The following is a 20,803-nucleotide window of genomic DNA, read 5'->3' on the forward strand; positions in this document are numbered from 1 at the left end:
CCACCTATTCTCCTAAATCACCAGTGATAGGACCTGCGGGAACGGTGTCAAGCTGAGGCAGGGGATGTTTAGGCTAGACATCAGGAAGAGGTTCTTCGCTGAGGGGGTGGTCACACACTGGAACAGGCTCCCTAGGGAAGTAGTCACTGCACCAAACCTGTCTGAATTTAAAAGGGTTTGGACTGTGCACTTAGTCACATAGTCTAAACTTTTGGGTAGACCTGTGCGGTGCCAGGAGTTGGACTACATAATCCTTATCGGGTCCCTTCCAACTTGGGATATTCCATGATTCTATGTTTTATTTAGGAAATATTATTTTCTCATTGTTCAGATTGAATATTCTCTTGCAGCAGATACATGGAATTTGAAATACATACAGGAATGAGTTGTTCTGATCTTACAGAAATGTTCGTTATCAGATATAGTGTTGTCAGAGAGAAGCATAGATTTTTAGCTTAGTGAGGCACTACTTACTACTAAAAATAAATAAATGTTTTTCCTATATAACTTCAGAACTGTGAAATTTTCTTATTCAGTCACAATCACTTACTTGATATTTAAAAGCATGATATTACTATATGTCATTTCTCTGGGTACTTTTGAGTACATCTATCAATAATTCTTTAATATCAATAATTCTTTGTTTGACAGGGATAATTCTGTATGCTTAGTATTAGTGAATTAAAATCCACAAGCACTTCTTATATGACTTAATATGTATTGGGTATTTGTGATTTTTTTTTGACAAATTATATTTTGGAAATATTGAAGATTGTTATCAATAAAGCATTCAAAAAGGAACCTTCAAAGGAAAGTGCCAAATGCATAAATATGCTAGTAGGGTGCATGACATGCAACCTGGGAGCTGAAAGACACAATCCAAATAATTTTATAGTTAAGTATTAGATGATGATAGTACTCCAAGTAATGGCACTATATGAAACAGTAGTATATCTGATATGTGTTGAAGACAGGCTGAGGGAGTTGGGGTTGTTCAGCCTGAAGAAGAGAAGGCTCTGGGGAGACCTTACAGTGGCTTTCCAGTACCTAAAGGGTACCCTACTGAAAAGCTGGGGAAGCTCTTTGTCAGGGAGGACAAGGGGGAATGGCTTTAAACTGAAAGAGAGTAGGTTTAGATTAGATGTTAGGAAGAAATTTACTCAGAGGATGGTGAGGCCCTGGATCAGGCTGCCCAGAGAAATTGTGGATGCCCAATCCCTGAGAGTGTTCAAGGCCATGTTGGATGGGGCTTTGGGCAACCTGGTCTGGTGGGAGGTGTCCCTGCCCATGGCAGGGGGGTGGAGTTAGATGAACATTAAGGTCCCTTCCAACCAAATCTTTCTGTGATTCTGCATATGTGCATATCTGTTATCAGCTAATCAATGATCATTTTATTTTTAATATTCATGTTTTATCTTTCATACCATTCAGAATGTAGGCCATCTAATCAAGATATGTAAACCAAAGCTGTATAACTTTTGTAATTTAGGAAAAAAATCGTGAATTATAACTTCTCCAGTCTAATATATATATGCACACACACATATGTATCTGTTATTTAATGGAACAGATGTATGGAATTCAACTTATGGTACAAAGTAAATGAAGAACTAAATTTTCTATTTAATTAATATTTTCTATTAAATCTGTTTTCCTTTACATATTTCTACTAACTGTACAGACTTCTCATTGTTTAAAAATTAAAATATTAAACAGATACTATGCTGGAAAATCTCATCTGTGATACTGCTGTGAAAATAGCAACATGATGTAAGAAGGTCAGATATGCGGTGTGCAATCCTATAATTGGTTTAGTGAGTGTTCTGCAAGCTACTGAAAACCTATCAGTTTGCTGTGATTTACCTTCGGAGTCCTATCCATTTTAGAACTGTTCCTATTAAAGAAGAGATGTGGTATTATTGCATGATGGTTTTATTTGTTTGCATTTTGAACATTCTGTTCAAAACACTGCCCTCATACTATTGCATAGTTAATGGTTCTAACATGAGCACAACCCCAGTATCTCCTGGCTTGATGCATTGCCTTGCATTGCTGGTCAGGTAACAGGGTTATACATTGGTGTATTTTGCTACTACTTCCAGAGCTCAATTTTATAAATACTTTCTCTGATGGGCTTATAGCAGCAAGTATCTCAATAGTAATATCAGGGTAGCTAAAAATCAATCATTTTCATATTAATTAGGCTGGTAAGTGTCTGAGAATCTGAGATCCTGAAACAGGTTCTGAGCTAAGAACACACCAAAGGACAAATACTTGTTTCAAACACTTAAGAAAATGTTGTATAAAGTAGCAGTGTCAAACCAGCTGTGCAGCCATGTGCAAGACTTGAAATCACGTGATTGTTATTTTGTATTCAGTTTTTTTAAGTGCTGTTTGAGCTAAATCAATCTCAGCAGATTCCTGTGAATAATCCTAGCCCTAAAATTAGGATGAAGAAACTGTAGCTATTAATGAATGTGTTCTATATATTTTTTTTGAGGTAAGTAATCCCAATTACATCTGAAATGAAACAAACAAAAGAGTAGCAAAACATCTTCTTTACATAAGACTTAATAAAACTTTTATCTTTTGGGTGGTGATTTTTTTTTCCCCCCATGTGACTTCCCCATGAAAAATGAGGAGAAAGACATGTCCTTTCTCATCAACAAGTACCATAACTTGCTATCATAATGAGAGCAATTGCAGCATCCAATTCAGGGTGTTAGTTTATAATCCAGTTTGGAAGGTTGAAACTGAGTGAGTGGAAATGGTTGGAACGTTGAAGATACAGATATTATGTGTATCTGTGCTTGAAAACCAAATACTATGCTAAGAAAATGCCAGTTGTTTTTAGTAACTCTCCTAATGCTGGTAGGGCTGTTGGTATATATAAATACAGGCATAACTTTGGATTCACAAGAAAAAGTAAAGTTGCTTTGTTTAGTATTAAAATGAAGGCCTGATGGTGAAAAAAATACTTTTGTTCTTCAACAGTATGCAAAAACGCAGAGGATCAAAGCTTTTCCTGGTTGTTCACTTCATTTCCCAGGACCATTTCTGAAAGTTTGCTGTTCCTTTAAAAGCCTGTGGATATAAATGGATATGCAGTTGATATATGAACCACAATGACTTCTCCAACCTTTTTTCTGTTATGGGAACCGACACATCTGCAAAACCTGGAGGATGGGCATAATGCTGTGGGAAACAACTAATGATGAACTTTCAAATACTATTTATAAGTCAAAAGGACATTTACCTTACCTCTCTGCAAGGATTTTGTAAAGCAGGGTTGTGTGTGCCTACTTCAGGGCTGCCTTCAGACTGCTGTTTGAGTTGGAAGGGGCTGAAGCAAATGTTCTGCTTAACAGAGCGTGAGAAAGTTTTTGTCTTAAAGAAAGAGATAATTTTGTAAATATAGTGAGATCTCATGAATACTAATTAGTGGTTTGGGGCTTTAACACCTCAGTTCCCTCTTCTCTCCCAATCAAATATAAAGAATATATTAAGGAGTGGGAAGCTTGTTCCATGTTCCAGGTATCTGTACTCTTTTCTTGACATATTTATAAAGATATAAGCCATTAAAACATTGCCTTTCCATGAGAACTGGATTTTTAAATGCCTTTAAAATAAGCATAGGAGATGAATGTATCTGGGCTGATTTCAAGAGCCTAATACGGTCTTTCCTTAACTGTACTGTAAACTCTACCCCTGTCCCACATCTGAATGTCTTTTAATTATAACAGAGAGTTAGGAATTTCAACTTTTCTTGGCGTTTCTCTAAATATTGACCAGTTCCAGTTTCACAGTTGAATGTTTGCCCCAGTGATAAATAAGGCAATTACCAAGGGAAATGTGAATCAAAATCAATAAAGCCAGCATTCAAATAGCTTTAGGTAATATTAGATTAATTAGTTAAGATAGTTTAGGATGCTTTAAATGACCAAGGTGTGTATTGATTATTACACAGAAGGGACAAGTTATTTCTATTTGAAGGAAAATGCCAAAGCTCTGTGACATCTTGATTACTGTGTGAGGACTAGTTAAAAAGAAAAAGGCAGAGCATGGGTATTGCATGAGGAGGATGAACAGAGGTCTTAGGAAGCAAACAGATACTCTACTCGGTGCAATATGAATTATGAAAGGATCTGCCAAGAAATCATTTGAGCACCCAGTGTGTATAAAACAACCTCAGCTGTAACTGTGATTAACCATGCATATAGAAATGAAATGAGCTTAATTCTATTCTTGCATGCCAGGGGCTATCTCATCAAAAGTTGTCTTATCAAAACCATGAAAGAGAAAGACAGATGCTGTTAACCATTTAAGAGCACCTGTAGTACAGCCATACTTCTATTAAATATTAATGCTTGTGTTTATAACTAGAGTAACTTATTTGAAAACACTTCATTAGAACTCAAATATACAAACCCTTATTTATGGTTACTGATGCAGTGTAGTACTGATGCACTGGAGGAAGTGCCTAATGGATGTGTAATAGAAATCACCCCTTACAGGCAGAGTATTTTAATTTTACTGCTCTCTATGTTTTTATTATCATTTTGGAGTTATCCTTCTCTTCTCTCTTCAGCATTGTTAGCTTTTTAACATACAGAAACTGTAAAAGCACTGCTAAATTAATTGAAAATTCAGTTGAACTTCTTGCCTGAGTACTGGTTACGTTTCAGTACCAGTTCTGACTCCATCTGTTTTTGGTTTCCCACCTTCAACTAGAGTAATTTAGAATAGTGTGAGTTCCATTTCAGATACTGGTGTTGAAAGAAAATTAAAAGCTGGAAGAGAAAATAAACTGCTATGGAAAAATGTGTGGGCATCTTTGGGAACAACATTGCTTATTGGTTATGTATTGTGCCTCACTTGAGCACAACCTACAAGAGGTGCTATTACCAATTGTTTATTTGGGAGAAAAGATGTAAGTTGCTTTTAGTGGGAGATATAGAAATCCTGAATTGCTTTCCCACTTTCCCTTTCATTCAGGTTTTATAGAAATTGCTTTCTTTCCTTATTGCCTGAATGTTCTTATGCCAATGTCCATGTGCACCCCTCCTCCCCCCAGCTTTTTTCTTTCATGCTTGTTATTTGAACATAAAACATGGCAATTCTTCTGTAGGTTGGAAAATATGACTTGTTAATGGTAAAAGTAAGAATCAGGTGCCAGAAATCATCTTAGTGATTTGATATTAAATGACTTTGGCACTTGCCTTTTATTCTGATACATTAACTTCTGTAAAACGAGCTAAATATATGCTAACTTTAGATGAAAAGGTGTGTAAAGGGTGGTCAAGAAAAGGGAAACACTTTCAGGAAGGTAGTAATGCATATGAGATCACATTAGACTAAATTTATTCAATTGAGCTTTACGTAGGTCATACCTCATTGCAAAATGATTTGCTTTTTACTTTTCTGGAAATGCATGTCATGAGATACGAATGTTTTTGTTGAAGAGTGATGCCTAATGAATTTTCATTAGAATGCAAAAAGCGAGCTAGTCAGTGTTCACTAAGTGTCTACATAACACAGTAGCAAGACCTTTATTTATACTTTGGCTGTGTTATATGGGTTAGACAATATAAAAAGTTCAGTATAAATGAAGACAATTGCAATGAGCTCTTATTTTAAATGAGAACTATGCCTAGTATGCTTAGCTAATGTAAGAATAAAATTGAATATACTTAGTGCTGTATGTGACATGATTTGGTCAGTATTACCAACAACCATTAACTAACAATTAATTTGACCTTTATTGGCTGATACAGTTTTAAGTAAGTGTACAGATTAATGGCTATAAATATCTCCCTTTATAAACTCAAAATGGCAATAGAATTGTTTCCCAGTGCGTGTGTTTCCATGTTATTTATTACCGAATCGTAGAATGGTTTGGGTTGGAAGGGAATGTAAAGATCACCCAGTTCCAACTCCATGCCATAGACAGGGACGCCTCCCACCAGACCAGGTTGCCCAAAGCCCCATCCTTGAATTCCTCCAGGGACAGAACATCCACAATTTCCCTGGGGAACCTGTTCCAGTGCCTCACCATCCTCTGAAGGAAGAATTTTTTAGAAACATCTAAACTAAATCTCTCTTCTTTTAGTTTGAAACCATTCTCCCTTGTCCTATTATTATCTGCCTGAGTAAAAAGTCCCTCTCCATCATTCTATAACTCCGCTTTAGCTACTGGAAGGCCCCTATAAGGTTTCCCCAAAGTCTTCTCTTCTTCAGGCTGAACAACCCCATCTCTGTCTTTCTTCAAAGCAGAGGTGTTCCAGCCATCATGGAAGTTGACTGAACTTAGAGTTTCCAGTAAAACTCTTTTTTTTTTTTTTTTTTGACACAAACACAGAACAATTCTAATGGTTTTTATTATTTTTTTAAAATATTTCTTTAGAAAAGGTAGGCTACTTAAGAAAAAAAAAGTTATTTTTATTTTAGAAAATGTGCAAGAATTAAGATTTTTTTTTTGAAACAAAATACATTGGTACAAAACAGAGGTGAAAGTTGAAATAGTGGTGAAATCAAATTAATGACATTTAGAATGTAATAGGTGGTTGTGTTTAATAATTATCTGTGCAGGTCTTAATTCTGGAGTCAACATCTTTTTCAGTGTCAAAATGTGAAATTTTGAAAAGGGAGGATTTGAATATGGTAAAGGAGGGCACTGCAGGTCAGTGATTGATCCAAGTGGATGAGGTAGTTGTACATAGGGGCGGTATCTGTGAACTTCTTGTTATACTCTGTCCTGAGAGTGTATTCAAGAGTAGCAGGAAAAGTGTAAAAGCCTACATAATTTTCCATCTCCTTGAGAGTGTCTGAATGTTTATACCTCTTGCTTTGTTACCTCTTGCATAATTCACTTTTGGGGTGGGTGTCTTGTTTCCTGGGAAGTGCACATGGCTATTTCTGTCTAGACAGGGCTTTGGGACAGCTCTCTGTGCTGGCGTGGTGCCAGATGGTAGGCAGTCTCCTTTAAAGCAGAGTTCCATTTAGCAAATGCAGTTGTTTGCTTAACAGCTTGGTAACAATGTTTTGGCACCTAAAACCAAAAACGGTGAAGATTTGCGTCTTTAAGAAATGGAACAAATCATCACTGACTGGTCTCCCAAGCTTCTCTATTTTGTAGTTAATAGAAAGGTATATTGTAAAATAAGCACTTATTTTTTTTTTACACTGTGCACATTCAAGCAAAGTCTTCATATATTTGAAAGTTTACAGATAAACCACAGTTTCTGAATACACATGATGAGATTTTAGATTTTTACATTTGAAAGTATTATTACTTTTTTTTTTTTTCATGTGTATGTGTTACTAATAGAACTGTGGGCAATGTATATCCCTAAATCCATGAAGAATTTCCTAGCAGATGGTCCTGCTGTGTCAGTCTCTCTGTTCTGTCTCACTATCTTTCTGTTCTTGACACAAATACCTGCTGGAGTTTATCTAAGACTGGAAGAGTTTCTTGACTAAAGATACTATTTTTTGAGTGAACAAATTTCAATATACTAATCTAATAGACTTGCTTCATATTTCAGGAGTGAATATGTAAACGGTTAAGATAAATGAATGATTTTTGATGTAATTATTATTTTGAATACAGTAAATCATATGAAAATAATCTCAGGAACATTACACCCAGCCTGTATCAAAATGTATGTATTACCTGTAAATAATATAAAAAAACAAGAGGGCCAAAGTCAATTAAAGAACTCAAATATGATATGCTTTTCATCTTCATAAATTGGCTATATAGTTTTCAATTCTTTTTAGGTCTACCCTAAAAGGGTCTACCCAAAATTTTATCAGAAATATCTTACAAAATCTTACATGTCTACCCAAAATTTTAGACCATGGACAGAAAATTCTGTGGGCAGTTGCATTTCATTTGTTTTAAATAATTTTTATTGAATTGAATTAAGCACATTAGTTGTGGACTCAAAACAGAATAAATGCATTGTTCATTGTAGTTACAAAAACCGTTTTATTTTACATGTGTAGAAAATATTGACAGTTAATATGGAATTTATTTATAGAATCATTTAGGTTAGAAAAGACATCTAAGACAATCTGGTCCAAACCTTTACCCTAGGACTGCCAAGTCCACCATTAAACATTGTCACTAAGCTTTACATCTACATGTTTTTGAAGACCTCCAGGGATGGTGACTCAACCACTTCCCTGGTCCAATAAAGCCTGTTCCATTTAGTATTGTAAATGCCTAAGTGCTTTGTTGCATCTTAGAAGGATTTTGATAGTTGTGTATGCTTTTTTTAAAGCTGTATTGCTCAGGGGAGAGTTGATGATGCATCTCCTTTCCTTCTTTTAAGGACAAGTCAGAGATGACCCAGCATAACTGCCCAGCCCCCTTTCCAGCAACAGCTGTTTTCTGAGTTACAGAAGCTGAGTATTAATAAAAAGGAAAAGGATTAAAAGGAAGGCTTAGTAGTTGGAAAATTATGATAAAATCCTTTGAAGTTAAAAATTTGGTATGTGTAGTTATGTTTTGTATGTATTAGCATATGAGATAAATAATTACTTCTCTCAGGCATTGTTCCATGTTCACAGTTAAGTGCATGAATTTGTCATTAGAGTTGGTGCATTCTGGAAGGGTTGGAAATTTACTGGGAATTTTATATGCTATAAGTTCCACTGTGACAGGTCAGGCCATGTCTGTTACTTACACACCAACCCTATGTGTTTGATGCAGAAAATTCCAGTTTTCCTACTTTGAAAGGTGTTTGTTGTAACATGCATGATTTATTAATAAATTTGATCAGAGACTGGGAAGATTTTACTGATGGGTGTCTGCTATGCTTTCCAGAAGGTACAAAATATTATTTTATGAAATCATCTCTTTGATGCTGTAAGAATCAGTTTCTAAAGCCATAATACAGTCCCAAATGACACTACCCTAGATTTTTCTATTATTCCTTGCAGTAGCTACAAATACAAAATAATCTCTAAGAATAAAAAGAGCAGAATGGTTTTGAGTAGTACACATAAGTTTAGCATAATAAGGTCAAGTTTGCAGGATCAGCATGAAGTTAAAAAAAACCTCTTTGTATAAGTTGGATGTATGCCTAGAACCTCTGTAGTACTGTTGGTCCTATAAGATTAAAAAAAAAATAATTTATAGATTAGCATGGCATTTTCTTAATTACCTTTAAATTAATACATTTACACTGCATTATGGTGATATACCATTCAGTAATGTTCATCTAAGCTTCCATCTATAAGCAGTACACGTAATGGCTATTGAGTTGATTGACCTTGTTTATCCAATGAGGCTGAAATGTAGGTATCATGCTCTTTCCACAGTGTCATTTTTATTTTATTGTAAAGAGATTTTAAATTTTCAGAGAACAGATAATAAAGTGATGCAAATCTTAGTAATGTAGATATGTTGGACTTGCATGTAGTTAGAAAGAAGACCAGAAGGAACAGCAGGGGAAAAATATTCTTACTTTTTAGAGAGAGAGTGTATGACACCCTAAATCTATAAAGAAAGTAATTTTAATACCATCCTAACTGCTTGAAAGTTGTAGTTTCTGATCTGCTCTGTTAATAATAGTCTCATGACCCTTGAAGGGTCTTCGGAACAAAGTTTTTTCCAAAGACCAAACAAAAAGAAAAAATACAATATAAAATTTTAATTATGTGTACAAACATAGAAGAAAAGAATATAATTGTAGTTATGTACCAAAGCCATTAGTAGAAATAGATTTCTTGAAGATTTTTAAGGAGTGTCAGAAAGAAAAAGCCCCAAAAGTAGCTTTGCTCCAAATGTTGTATCTTCAGCTTGTACAGTTTAACTTTCAGGTACCACTTCTTTGCCAATGAGCTGTAGCACTGTGACTGGCAGATGATATTCATTATCTAGAAGTAAGAGTAGGGGAGAATTTCGGTCTTCACTGTTAACTCATATGGGGCTAAAAATCCCCATAGTAGTGCCTTGTGAGGCATTAAAAAATGTTAAAAGAAAGCATTTTTTTTCACTATTCAGTTTTTCCAGTCCTATACTTTTATAAGAGAATTCTACACTTCAAAGTGTGAACAAAATAGGGGAGCCACAAATATGACAAATATGTGACCACAAGAAGAGAATCCTTTTAAAAAAGTTAATCAGTTGTTTAGGTTATGTTCACAAGATAGGTTAAAATACATGCTTAGCATGTAGTGGCATAGTCAACCAATATGATTTAAAGGAACAGCTGGATTGGCTGGTGTTCTAGGCTTTGAATGTGAATTGATTGCAATGAATTTGAATCTGACCTGGGTTGTACCAGTAGCCATTTTTCCTGGTGTCAGCCTTCTTCTACCTTGCTTTATTATTTCAGACTCTGTTCTGGTTTCATCTTCATGATGTAGAAGAATCGAAAGTTGAAAGCTTCTCTGGTTTTGATGGAAACAACTGGTTTGGATTGAATATCCTAAAATGTTCAGTCTTCTGCAGATGCCAGATACAGAAAGTTAAAGCTTCAGACTGACATCATATGAAAGCAAGCTTTATGTAGGGGGGTGGCCAGGCGACCTTCATGGTCTGATATTAGTGAAATATGCAGGAGTGTGGCACTGTTATTGAGACGTCCTCTGTTGAAAATCTGAAGCTCTAAGACCCCTAATTTATTCTCTGTCTTCCCTTTGGGGGGATTTGGTGAATATGATTCATCCCATTTGGCTGACAGGACTTGTCATCAGAGCCATGTACTGGGTTCTTCTTTTTAGCAAGGTTGAAAACATGGAAAGCTGTGCCTTCAGTATGAAGTCCTAGATATGGATGCTTTTACATGGTAATACTGTGTGTTTCATCACTGTTGCCAACCACAATCTTATTTAAGTGAAAAGAACAAAAAGGCTGAAATGTATAAATGTAAATGTAGCTTAAAAATAGGTGATGGACTCAGTTTCATTCAGGCTGCTCCACCAAATAGGTGTACAGATGTTTTGTTTGAATTCTGTTCTAAAATTAAATTTTTTGAATCCTCCCACTGGAATTCTCAAACTTAGGTGTTTAATAAATGTACTAGTTTGAAAAAAGTTATGAACACCCACTGTCATTTTTGACTGATACAAACTGTGGATGCTGTGTAAATCAGGCCACTTAGATAGTTATTTCCATTTCATGAGCAATTTGAGTAGAGGAAAAATAAAAATAGCTGTGAGCCTAGAAAAACAGCTAGGAAGTTTGCAAATAACTAGGAAAGAAAGAAAGCTGAGGTAAAGCTGTTTATTCTTAGGGATGGAATTGTGTTTGCTGATGAGATTTATTATTCTTTGGTTCCGTACTAATATTTGAGGCAGAAATTCAGTTTAAATTTGCAGGATTATGTACATCATATTATATGAGCAGATCATGGATAATGGTTGTTAGCACTGTGTGATCCTCAGAGTGATAACAGAGAGACTACATTTTTAAAGTCAGCCTTTTGGTTTGTCATCATACTGGGGTATGATATGCTTGTAAATAATAATTCAGTGAAAACTGGAAGAGTGTCATGAATGCATCCAGGATCTATGATTCAGTTGTGGATTGTACTACAGTTACAAATACTTTAAAATAGCTTTTGAAAAGCGTTGCTCAAAACACCTTTTTAATAAAGGGTATGATTATCTAATTTGCAAATCTTCCTCCCACAGCGTAATGCATAATTTATTATGCAAATATTAGTACAGAAAATTAGTGAACACAATAAATATGGTTTGAAATGTGAGGAAGAATAAATCTATATTTTTTCTAAATAATCCAGTAATTACTTCAGTAATATATAAGCTTTAAAAATTTCCTGTGAGAATTATTTTAGTTTTTCTAATTTTGCTGACTGTAAGATGCTGTAACACATGATGATGAAGGATCAATAGAAACAGTTGCCAGTAGTGATTTTTCTCCCAGGAGTACTGAATCTTCTAAAATTTAAAATACAGTTTCTAGTTTGTTTATTACGTACACTTTGTTGTCAAGCTGCTAGAATATTGAGTTATAATTATGACTGACTAGATTGTCTAGGCAAACTTGTATGTTCTAGTTTAAATCTAATCAGATCTAAACAACCAGTGACTCTGAGAAATATTGGAGTTCCAACCCTTTTGAAATTACCAGGTATATTGTACATTAAATATCATTAAAATGTGATTGATTTTACAAAAATGAAGATAATTTTGAAAATATTTTTTTATTTCTACAATCCTTTATCAGGATTTCCCACTGATTGTTTGGATTTAAGAGAATTGATACAAATTCCTTGTTCAAGGACCTCTTTATATTCTCTGTCACAAAACAGAACAAACACCCAAACCCTCTTGGAATATGAACTGTTTTTCTCTGCCTTTGTTTAGGAAGTTACTGCAACAAAGATGAATGCAATAAAAATTGGTGGCAAGGAAGTTAGATGATTATAAATATGTTTATTTTTATCTATTATCTATCTATATCATCTTCTTTTGTCTGGTCATCTGTTTTGGTTTAAATTGTGTTCTACTGCAAATTAATGATTACTTATTATCATTAAACTGCTGAAAATTTCCAGCTAGTTACAGATTGTTTTTTTTGTATTCATTAAAAATACATTAGTGGGTAGTTGTTAGACATGTAGCAAAATATTTTAAAACTCTTTGTAATTTAATAGTGTATTTATAGTCTATCAAACAATCATTAAAGTATTTCAAGTCTAAACATCTGACTTGTCCTGAGAAAAGCCTGTTATTGCAAACTGGTTGCTTGAGGTTCCCATTGCAGCTCCAAGAATATGTGGTCACTTTTAAGACTGAACACTAAAAACTACATGATTTGTATGAAGATTATTTTATCTATAGGGAATGTTAGGCTGCCATATGCCACAGCATGCCTTTATTTTATATCTTCCATCTTCCTGTGAGATAAAAAGAAGGCAAATAATCTTAAGACTGTCAAAGATTCTGTGTTTTTCCTTCCTCATTTTTGTTTCGTACCTTGAAGTGACAGAAAAACACTCTATATGATTCTTTGGTATACTTAAAAAGGGTTTAAAAATTACCTGGAATCATTAGTTTTTGAAAAGGGCTGCTCAGAAAAGAAACTTTCAGTCTCTGTATGTCAGCCTAAAAGCTCATATTCCAAATGAGAGTTGTAACTTCCTGAGCTAAATATGTTGGCATTCCTGCATGTGGTCCCACCTATATTACCAATATGCAATTATTGTATACAGAATGCAACCATGCTTGTTGGATCGTTGTTATGTGGGATCTTTGTTACGTGATGTGGGAGAGAAACTGCCAGAGAGGAAGAGTCTGATTAACACGCTCATTGCAAGCATCGGTAGATGTGTTGTTGTTCAGCTCTCAGAGGAAATGCATAATTCTCCAAGGGCCACTGAGTGTCTGGGCATGCATGCAATGAGATGAGGCATTGCTTGTTGCCTGGGGAAAAAAAATGGCTCTAACATCTTGCTAGACTCTAAAAGGAAGGTGCCTCTTTCACTTCACTAAAACAAAACGATTTCATACACTTTTCCTTTATTACTCTCTAGCTGCTCAAAGTGCATGTTACCTGCTAGGAGAGTAGTTGCAAAATGTTCTCTGGGACTTCATTCCTCAGATTTAATGGGAAGAGAAGAAAAAGCTCATTACTTTCTTGAATGTGAAGGAGAATGGAACTGATGAAGGAGGAATAACCTGGTTATGTTGGTTGGATCCTGGATGCAGGATTTTTCTGTCTTTTAGAGCATATAAGCTGTAGGAAAGTTTTAGTAATAAAAGTTTTGACAGCTTACAAAATGGTATGTGAAATACATATTCTGCCACCAAAAAATCTTGTTTTAAATAACACTAATAGCAGTAGGAACATTGTTTATAGTGAATTTGTGAAATGAAATGTTTGATTATAACCAAACACTTACAGAAAATATGGTCTTGACTATTTCTGAGCAATGCAGGGAGCATCTTTTTCTGTTTTGATCAATCTTGCTTGTCAGTCAGCCCTCACTGCGGAGAACTTGGGGTTAGCTGGGCTGTTGGATGGCTCATTTCTGGGAGACTTTCTGTAATGGAAAACTGTACTTGTGTGCAGGAAAAACACCTTACAATCTGCAATCTTTGAGTGGTCTCTTTTCCACTTTTTAAAACATGGTATTAGGGCAGTGCTTATGTAATAAGGATGCTTTGAAGAGATCCTAATGAGTTGTCTGTTGGCTTAATGCTTGCATTGAAAGGCCTGTTATAGTGTCTAATAACTACTGAAGAAAAATGGTGACAAGAACATTGACAAGTATGTAGAGGCCTGATTCCTAGAAAAGTTAGCTTAAAAATATTTTATGTGTAAGTATCATTGAATAAATAAATAACTCCATTAAAAGCATTAAAAGTGTTTTGCATGTTTTTTCCTCTGGATAAAATGTTAAGTAGCATTTATTTTTTTAAACTTAAATATAAATTGTGGAAGGTAACGAAACATCTAGTTACTTAACACGTGAATTACTGTAATGTTAGGAGCAATGAAAAGCAATTTAAGAAGCTGTTTGAAATGTGAGGTACTGTAATTAAACTAATTTAAAAAAAAATGAAAAAAGAATGGAATGGTTTGGAAGCTACCTTTTACAATGTAATGCTCGAGGCCTTGGAAGAGGCCTCTTCAAACTGTACATGTTTACAGCTTTTGCAGTAAAGCATTCGTGGTGTAAAAATAATAATAAAAAAAAAAAAAGAAAGAAAAATATTTAGTAAAAAGTATTTGTAAGCTAAAATATGCAACTATCACGAGAATGAAAACCCAAAGAATGTGAAAGAGGTTCTGGAGGCAAGAAAAGGTGTGTAGGAGTTGCATTTTCTTCTGTTAACACAAGATCCCCACGTACAGCCTAATTTTCTTTTGTTACCTGTAACATAGATGTTGCTATTACAAGCCTGTTTGAATTTTATTGCCAATTTCTATGATTGTCTGGAAGATTAGCTTTTCAATAGCTCAATGATTATTATTTTTTTTCAATAATGACAAGTTAAGTATTTATTTTTACAAGACTCTCTTGTTTTAGCCTAGTTAAAATAGAATATGGTGAAGCATACAGCCCCACAAGGCTGCAAAGGTGTCTCGGTCTTGACAATCCCTGCCTTATGCTTCTGCTACAGAAAAATTAATCTTGACCTGGAGACCATCATAAGGATGATGATCATAAGCCTTGATACTACCAGGAACCTAAAGCCCGACTTCTGTTTCCTTCACAATCTGAGCATAATGTCCAAGCCCTTCAGTATCTGAGAAGGAATATGAGAATAAATGTAAAGCTAAAGCATATTAATGAGAAAAAATAATTTACAGGTTTCTGATTGATGATAATTGGTATTGTGAACAAGACTCCCTTAGAGTCTGGCAATCAGAAAAATCAAGAGTGAACAGAGGTGCACATGTAGGAATAGCTAGCTAAAAGAAATTGCAGATTTGTACAATTAAGTTTATATATTCTACTTTTCAGTTGTAATAGCATCTTTTTTGACTTTTGGAAGTTTAAGGAATGTTGGAGCATGGCAAACTGTCTACTAATTCAGTTGGAATGCCCTCAGAGATTCGTTTTCTTAGTACAATAAAAATATGCGTGCATTACAAAGAGTCGTGGCTCAGAGTTTCCTTAAATAACAGTATTTCTACATAGTCAGGATCATGTCTATAGACAGTGATCAGTAATAATGAGCTGCAACTTCTGTTTTTGCCATTTCCAAGTAGGTTCATAATGAGTACTTTGTGATGGGACATACTCCAGAGTTGGTGGCCTTTATTCATTTTCTTTTTAACTAGTCAAAATATTTGCATGTGTCTCAGATATAAGAGCAAACAACAGTTTGTTAGACAAAGCTCAAAGAAGATACCCTATCCTTAGATGTATAGATGTATCCTTAGATGTTGTGTATAACTAGTGATTTGGGAAACCTGAGAGAAGCATGTTTACAGTGAGAAAAAGAGAAGCTCAAAGTCTGCAAAAAGGAAGTTGTAATAGGCAAGACAGCAGACAAAAAGAATTTGCAGAATTGCCATTAGAAGGGAATCAAGTAAAATAATTATTTCATGAAAAAGAAATATTAGTTTGCAAGTAGTATTTGAATTCTTTATTATTTTCACTGTTACATTGTCTTTAATTTCTGCTGCTGTCTAGGTTGTGATTTGTGTGCTTTATTGTCTGTCATCTAAACGGTTTCTAAAGACAGAAGCATATGGGTTTTCCTATCTTTACTTCCATTATACAGTAATAATAGTGTCTTGCTTCTGTAATCAAGCGAAAAATTGGGTTGAAAGGGACCTCAGGGAGGTCACAGAATCATCTGGGTTGGAAGAGACCTCCAAGATCACCTAGTCCAACCTCTGATCTAACACTAACCAGTCCTCCACTAAACCATATCACTAAGCTCTACATCTAAATGTCGTTTAAAGACCTCCAGGGATAGTGACTCAACTACTTCCCTGCCCAATGATCAGAACAGGCCACCTTCTAAGCTGAGGAGTGTAAAATGGATAATTATTTGAGCTCTGAAGTTAGTTGAGGTTGCTTTTAGGGCTTTCCCAGTCAAGTTTTGAATATCTCTGAAGATGGAGGTTGCATTGCTTCTTTTGGTGGCCTTTGATAGTTTTGTCTACTCTCAAGGTGATTTTTTCCCCCTAATATCTACCTGTAATTTGATTTGGGACAACTTGCATTGCTGCTCCTTTTCCTTTCATGGAGAACCTCCAAGAAGAGTCTGGCTCCATTTTCCTTGTTATCACCAGTAGGTTGGCAAAGAACTGCAAGATCCCTCTCTCCTTTCCCTCCTCCATCCAGGCTGATGGAGCTCAGCTCCCCTGCCTCTCCTATGGGGTGGGTGTTCCAGCCCAGTCCATCATGGTGACCCTCTGCTGAACTCGCTGCAGCTCACTGCTGTCTGCTTTGAATTGGGAGGTCCCATCTGGGACCAGCACCAGAAGAGTGAGCTCATAAATGAGATCAGAGAGGAAGAATTGCATCCCTTGATGTGTTGCAGCCCAGGATGTGATGGGCTTTCATAGCCTCAAGGACATAGCAGATCTTTTGGATCTTTGGAAAGTGATATTCAGCAGACTTGTTTCTAATGAGATCTCACTTTTTTCTTCTACCTAGAATGTGCCACCTGATTTGTCCATCTGTACCTTCGTGCTGGAGCAGTCTCTGTCAGTACGAGCCCTCCAGGAAATGCTGGCTAACACAGAAGAAAAGGCAGAAGGGGTGAGTTATTAGATCATCACTTTTCATCTTGCAAATGCATTTTGAGAGGTCTGCTTTTGAGAAATTCTAAACATTTGTAGCTTGCACTAACACTCACAAGTAGGGGGTATAAATACTCAATAACTTCAATGTGCTGCAGATCTTTATAGAGCTATGGGACTGGTTTAATTTGAGATCTCATTATCTCATTGTGATATATGATCTCATTGTGATATATGAAGCTGGATCACTTGTTTAGAACAGCTAAGTTTTCTTACTGACTGTATCAAATGAGACTGTCAGGTAGTCTTAAAATGACTTAGGTGTGTGCTGTTTTTTCTCTGTAAATAATGACATTGTTCTATGTAGTCTGAGATAAAAAGTCATGTAACTCAACTTCAGAGGTGGAAATTGAGTAATAATGAGTCTTGGTGGAAAAGAAATATGAAAACTAGCATTTTTTTGTACTCTAGAGGATGAAGGATATAGGAATAACGATAATTCTGTATGACTAACATATAGCTGTTTACATATAAATCCTAGTAGTGTAATTTATATTCTCTGTCATGTAATTAATTTGATTTGATATGATGTAGTTTAGTGTATCATATATACACACTGTAGAGTTAACAGAAATGCTGTGTTCTGACCCAAATCCTGTAAACACTAAGTAGGGAAGAGTGAGATGGGAGGTCAGGCTATAGGAACAGGAATTTATACAGATAAAACAGAAGGAGAGGTTAACCATAGCTCTGTCACTTATGAAAGCTGGCAGGAGAGCAGCTTGCCTCTGGTATTTGTGGGAATGCCTTGGGAAAGCAAACTTTAAACTAACATACAGTAGTTAGTCCCATAAAATGCCACACACTGAGACTTAAAATAGTGTTTGGGAAATGAAGTCCAAGAACATCATCCCATGGATGATCCAACGTGTGTGCTGTCCTTGAGAATTGTTCCTCTGCAAGGACCAACTCCAACAAGAGGAGAATGAGAAGCACATCCAAGAGAAGAGGTGTTCCCTCTCTTTTTAGTTTGTAAATGGCAGTTGTACTGATATACAGTGCTCTGTACTTACAGATCTTCTGAGACACATAGAAGAAAGATAAAGTGAAGTCTCTGAATGTCTTCAGTTGTTACCTTTTTACAGAGTAGTTTACTGTGCTCTCAATACCTATTAAATCTCAGCATTAGTAGAAGGTGCAGAGCTATGGATATGCTAACCCAGATAGTTGGTGTTCACTGAATAATGAATAGGTTGCTACTGCAGATTTTGCCTGGTTTCTGTGCAATTCATTAGCAATCTGCCTGCGTGTCTCTTGCATACTGATATATTGGTATTAGAGAAGAATAATCTTATAAATAGTGGCTTGTAAATTGACAAAGGCAAGTAATTGTCAGTGCCATTATTTTTCTTTCTAGTAAGTCTCTGGAAGCCAGGAATAATAGTACTAAAATGTCTCATTGTGAACTTGCTGATAAATTAACAGAACTGATGTTTGGTATGTAGTTTTTATTGAAAATGTATAAAGATTGTCTTTGAATTTATTGACACATTTTTCATATGTTAGGTGCTTACATAGGCAGCTTCATATTAGCTTTTGTATTTGATGACTGTTGTGGTTACTTTTATGAGAAGAGGTAATTTGTGCATACATCTGAAGCACTGTATCTTTTTTTTTTTTTTAATTTTATTTTTATTTAGAACAACACTCATTTCTTTCATTTAGGAGAAGAAAGTATAGCAACTCCTTGAAAATTTTTTATTATAAACTGGATTCAGTATGAGCTCAGTTTTCTAATGGAGAGAATCCTGAAAAGGAAGGTCTTTTCAGTCTTCCCTTACTTTTTGTTACATTAGAAATCATTAAGGCTGCTGTTTTTAATGCTGAATACAATCTTTATATAGTAGGTATTGTTCCTATAAAACAGGTAAGTCAGCAGTAATGAAATGGTTGAGTAATAAGAACAAAATCTCATTCTGTCTTGAGTCAGAATACTAAACAGCTTTCTTTGTGTTTAAGAAAGAATATCTGTGTGCACTAACTGGATTTCTTTTTAATTCTTGATTAGTGTGTATTAAATGTGCAAGATTTACCTCTGAAATAAATGCTTGTTTTAGCGCAAGAATCCCAAAATGAGAATTTCCATATTTCATGAGGTTAGTGATCCATCTAGTTGAGTATACTTCTCTCCCCTGAATCAACTAAATGCCAGTATCAAAGGCAACAGTGGAAAATGAGTGAAATTTTATAGAGAAGAATAAACCTATGGATTCCAGTGTTTTAATAACCTGCCAGAGTAAAGCAATGTGTTTTAAAGGCTATGATAAAAAATCAGAGCACAAAGTAACCACTCAGTGCCTATGACTAGAAGAAATCTTTAGCAGCATAGCACTACACATTCTTTCTTATACAATTTCACTCATTTTCCACTGTTGCCTTTGATCCTGAAAAAGTAATTCCATAGCTTTCCCAAAGAGTTTGTCTGGGAATATTTACCACAAAATGTTGTAACTGTGTTTTGCTTCTGATTTTTTTATTAAATTCTGATTATTTTTTTAAAATCAATTATTCCTTTACTAGATTCAATAACTTTTTATTATTTAGTATTCTCTTTGTGAAAATGCTGAGATGCCATAATCAAATCAATCCCTGGAAATTTTCCGCTAATTTTCTTAGGAAATGAAGCCTGGCCATCTGTACATTAGTACTCTTATATTCAGTAACATTCTGCAATATATTCAGTAATATTCTGCAATATTAGAATCAGGGATAGGAATTTGGTAAGAGAAAGGGGCCTAACATTCCCCTGTAAGAGGAAAACAAGGTGAATTCAGCTGTTTTACAGTGCCATCGGCTGCTCTGGTGCTGGTGTGCCTTCTGCATTGCAGCTGCTTGCTCAGGAGAGGTGCCACAGGTATTCAGGAAGGAAGCTGCCACGTTTTGCTTGAGAGAAAGGGATTAATAATTTTTTTTTGTCTTTCAGATCTGTTTTAAACAACTCTCTCTCTTCTTTTTTTTTTTTTTTTTTTTTTTTTTTTGGAAGACAACAGAGCTGTACATAGTGCATTATTTCCAGTGTCAAATGTTTTATGAGAGCAAAAATTATTTTCCTGTATTTTCCTCAGACAGTCCTATTTGTATATTGAGGAATTACCTTCTTTATTTATTTATTTTACTTCAAAATATTGTGTATATAGGTTATTTTAAAAAATATTATTATTATTTAATCTTTTGGCTGATTTTGGATAAGTTGCAGAGAGAAATGCCAGCTTCCACAAAATTTTTACCAAGTCACAGTTCTATTGTATGACTGTTGTAGCACTGCTTTAGCATTTAGAAGAGGTAACTAGACATATTTGACATTGGAAAACATCAAGTGTTTTCTTAACCTCAGTTGCCTGAGGAAATGATTTAGACTTATTTGTCCAAAACTTTTTGAAATCGTCATCAAGCAAACTTCAAAGAGATCTAAAGAATTTGGGGAACAGTGACTAGATAGAGGAAATTATATTAGCTTGGATTTAAAGAACATTTTACTGTAAGTGAATGAGCACAAATTTATGCATCTTCTATTTGCCTACAACAAAAATATGCTTTTCTTTTGAAATGACTAGGAGC

At 35.1% G+C, this 20,803-nt stretch overlaps 1 protein-coding gene across 13 annotated transcripts in view; it reads left to right on the top strand.

Annotated features, from left to right (window-relative positions):
- RYR2 (ryanodine receptor 2) overlaps positions 1-20,803 on the top strand; it is a 415,779-nt gene that overhangs the window by 121,300 nt on the left and 273,676 nt on the right. For all 13 annotated transcript variants that reach the window (XM_032184912.1, XM_032184915.1, XM_032184916.1 and 10 more), the window contains exon 3: positions 17,100-17,204. In XM_032184912.1, coding sequence (XP_032040803.1) covers positions 17,100-17,204 — 105 coding nt within the window. The remainder of the gene's footprint in view (positions 1-17,099; positions 17,205-20,803) is intronic.

The sequence above is a fragment of the Aythya fuligula genome, chromosome 3, assembly GCF_009819795.1.
Source record: "Aythya fuligula isolate bAytFul2 chromosome 3, bAytFul2.pri, whole genome shotgun sequence".
Lineage (NCBI taxonomy): Eukaryota > Metazoa > Chordata > Aves > Anseriformes > Anatidae > Aythya > Aythya fuligula.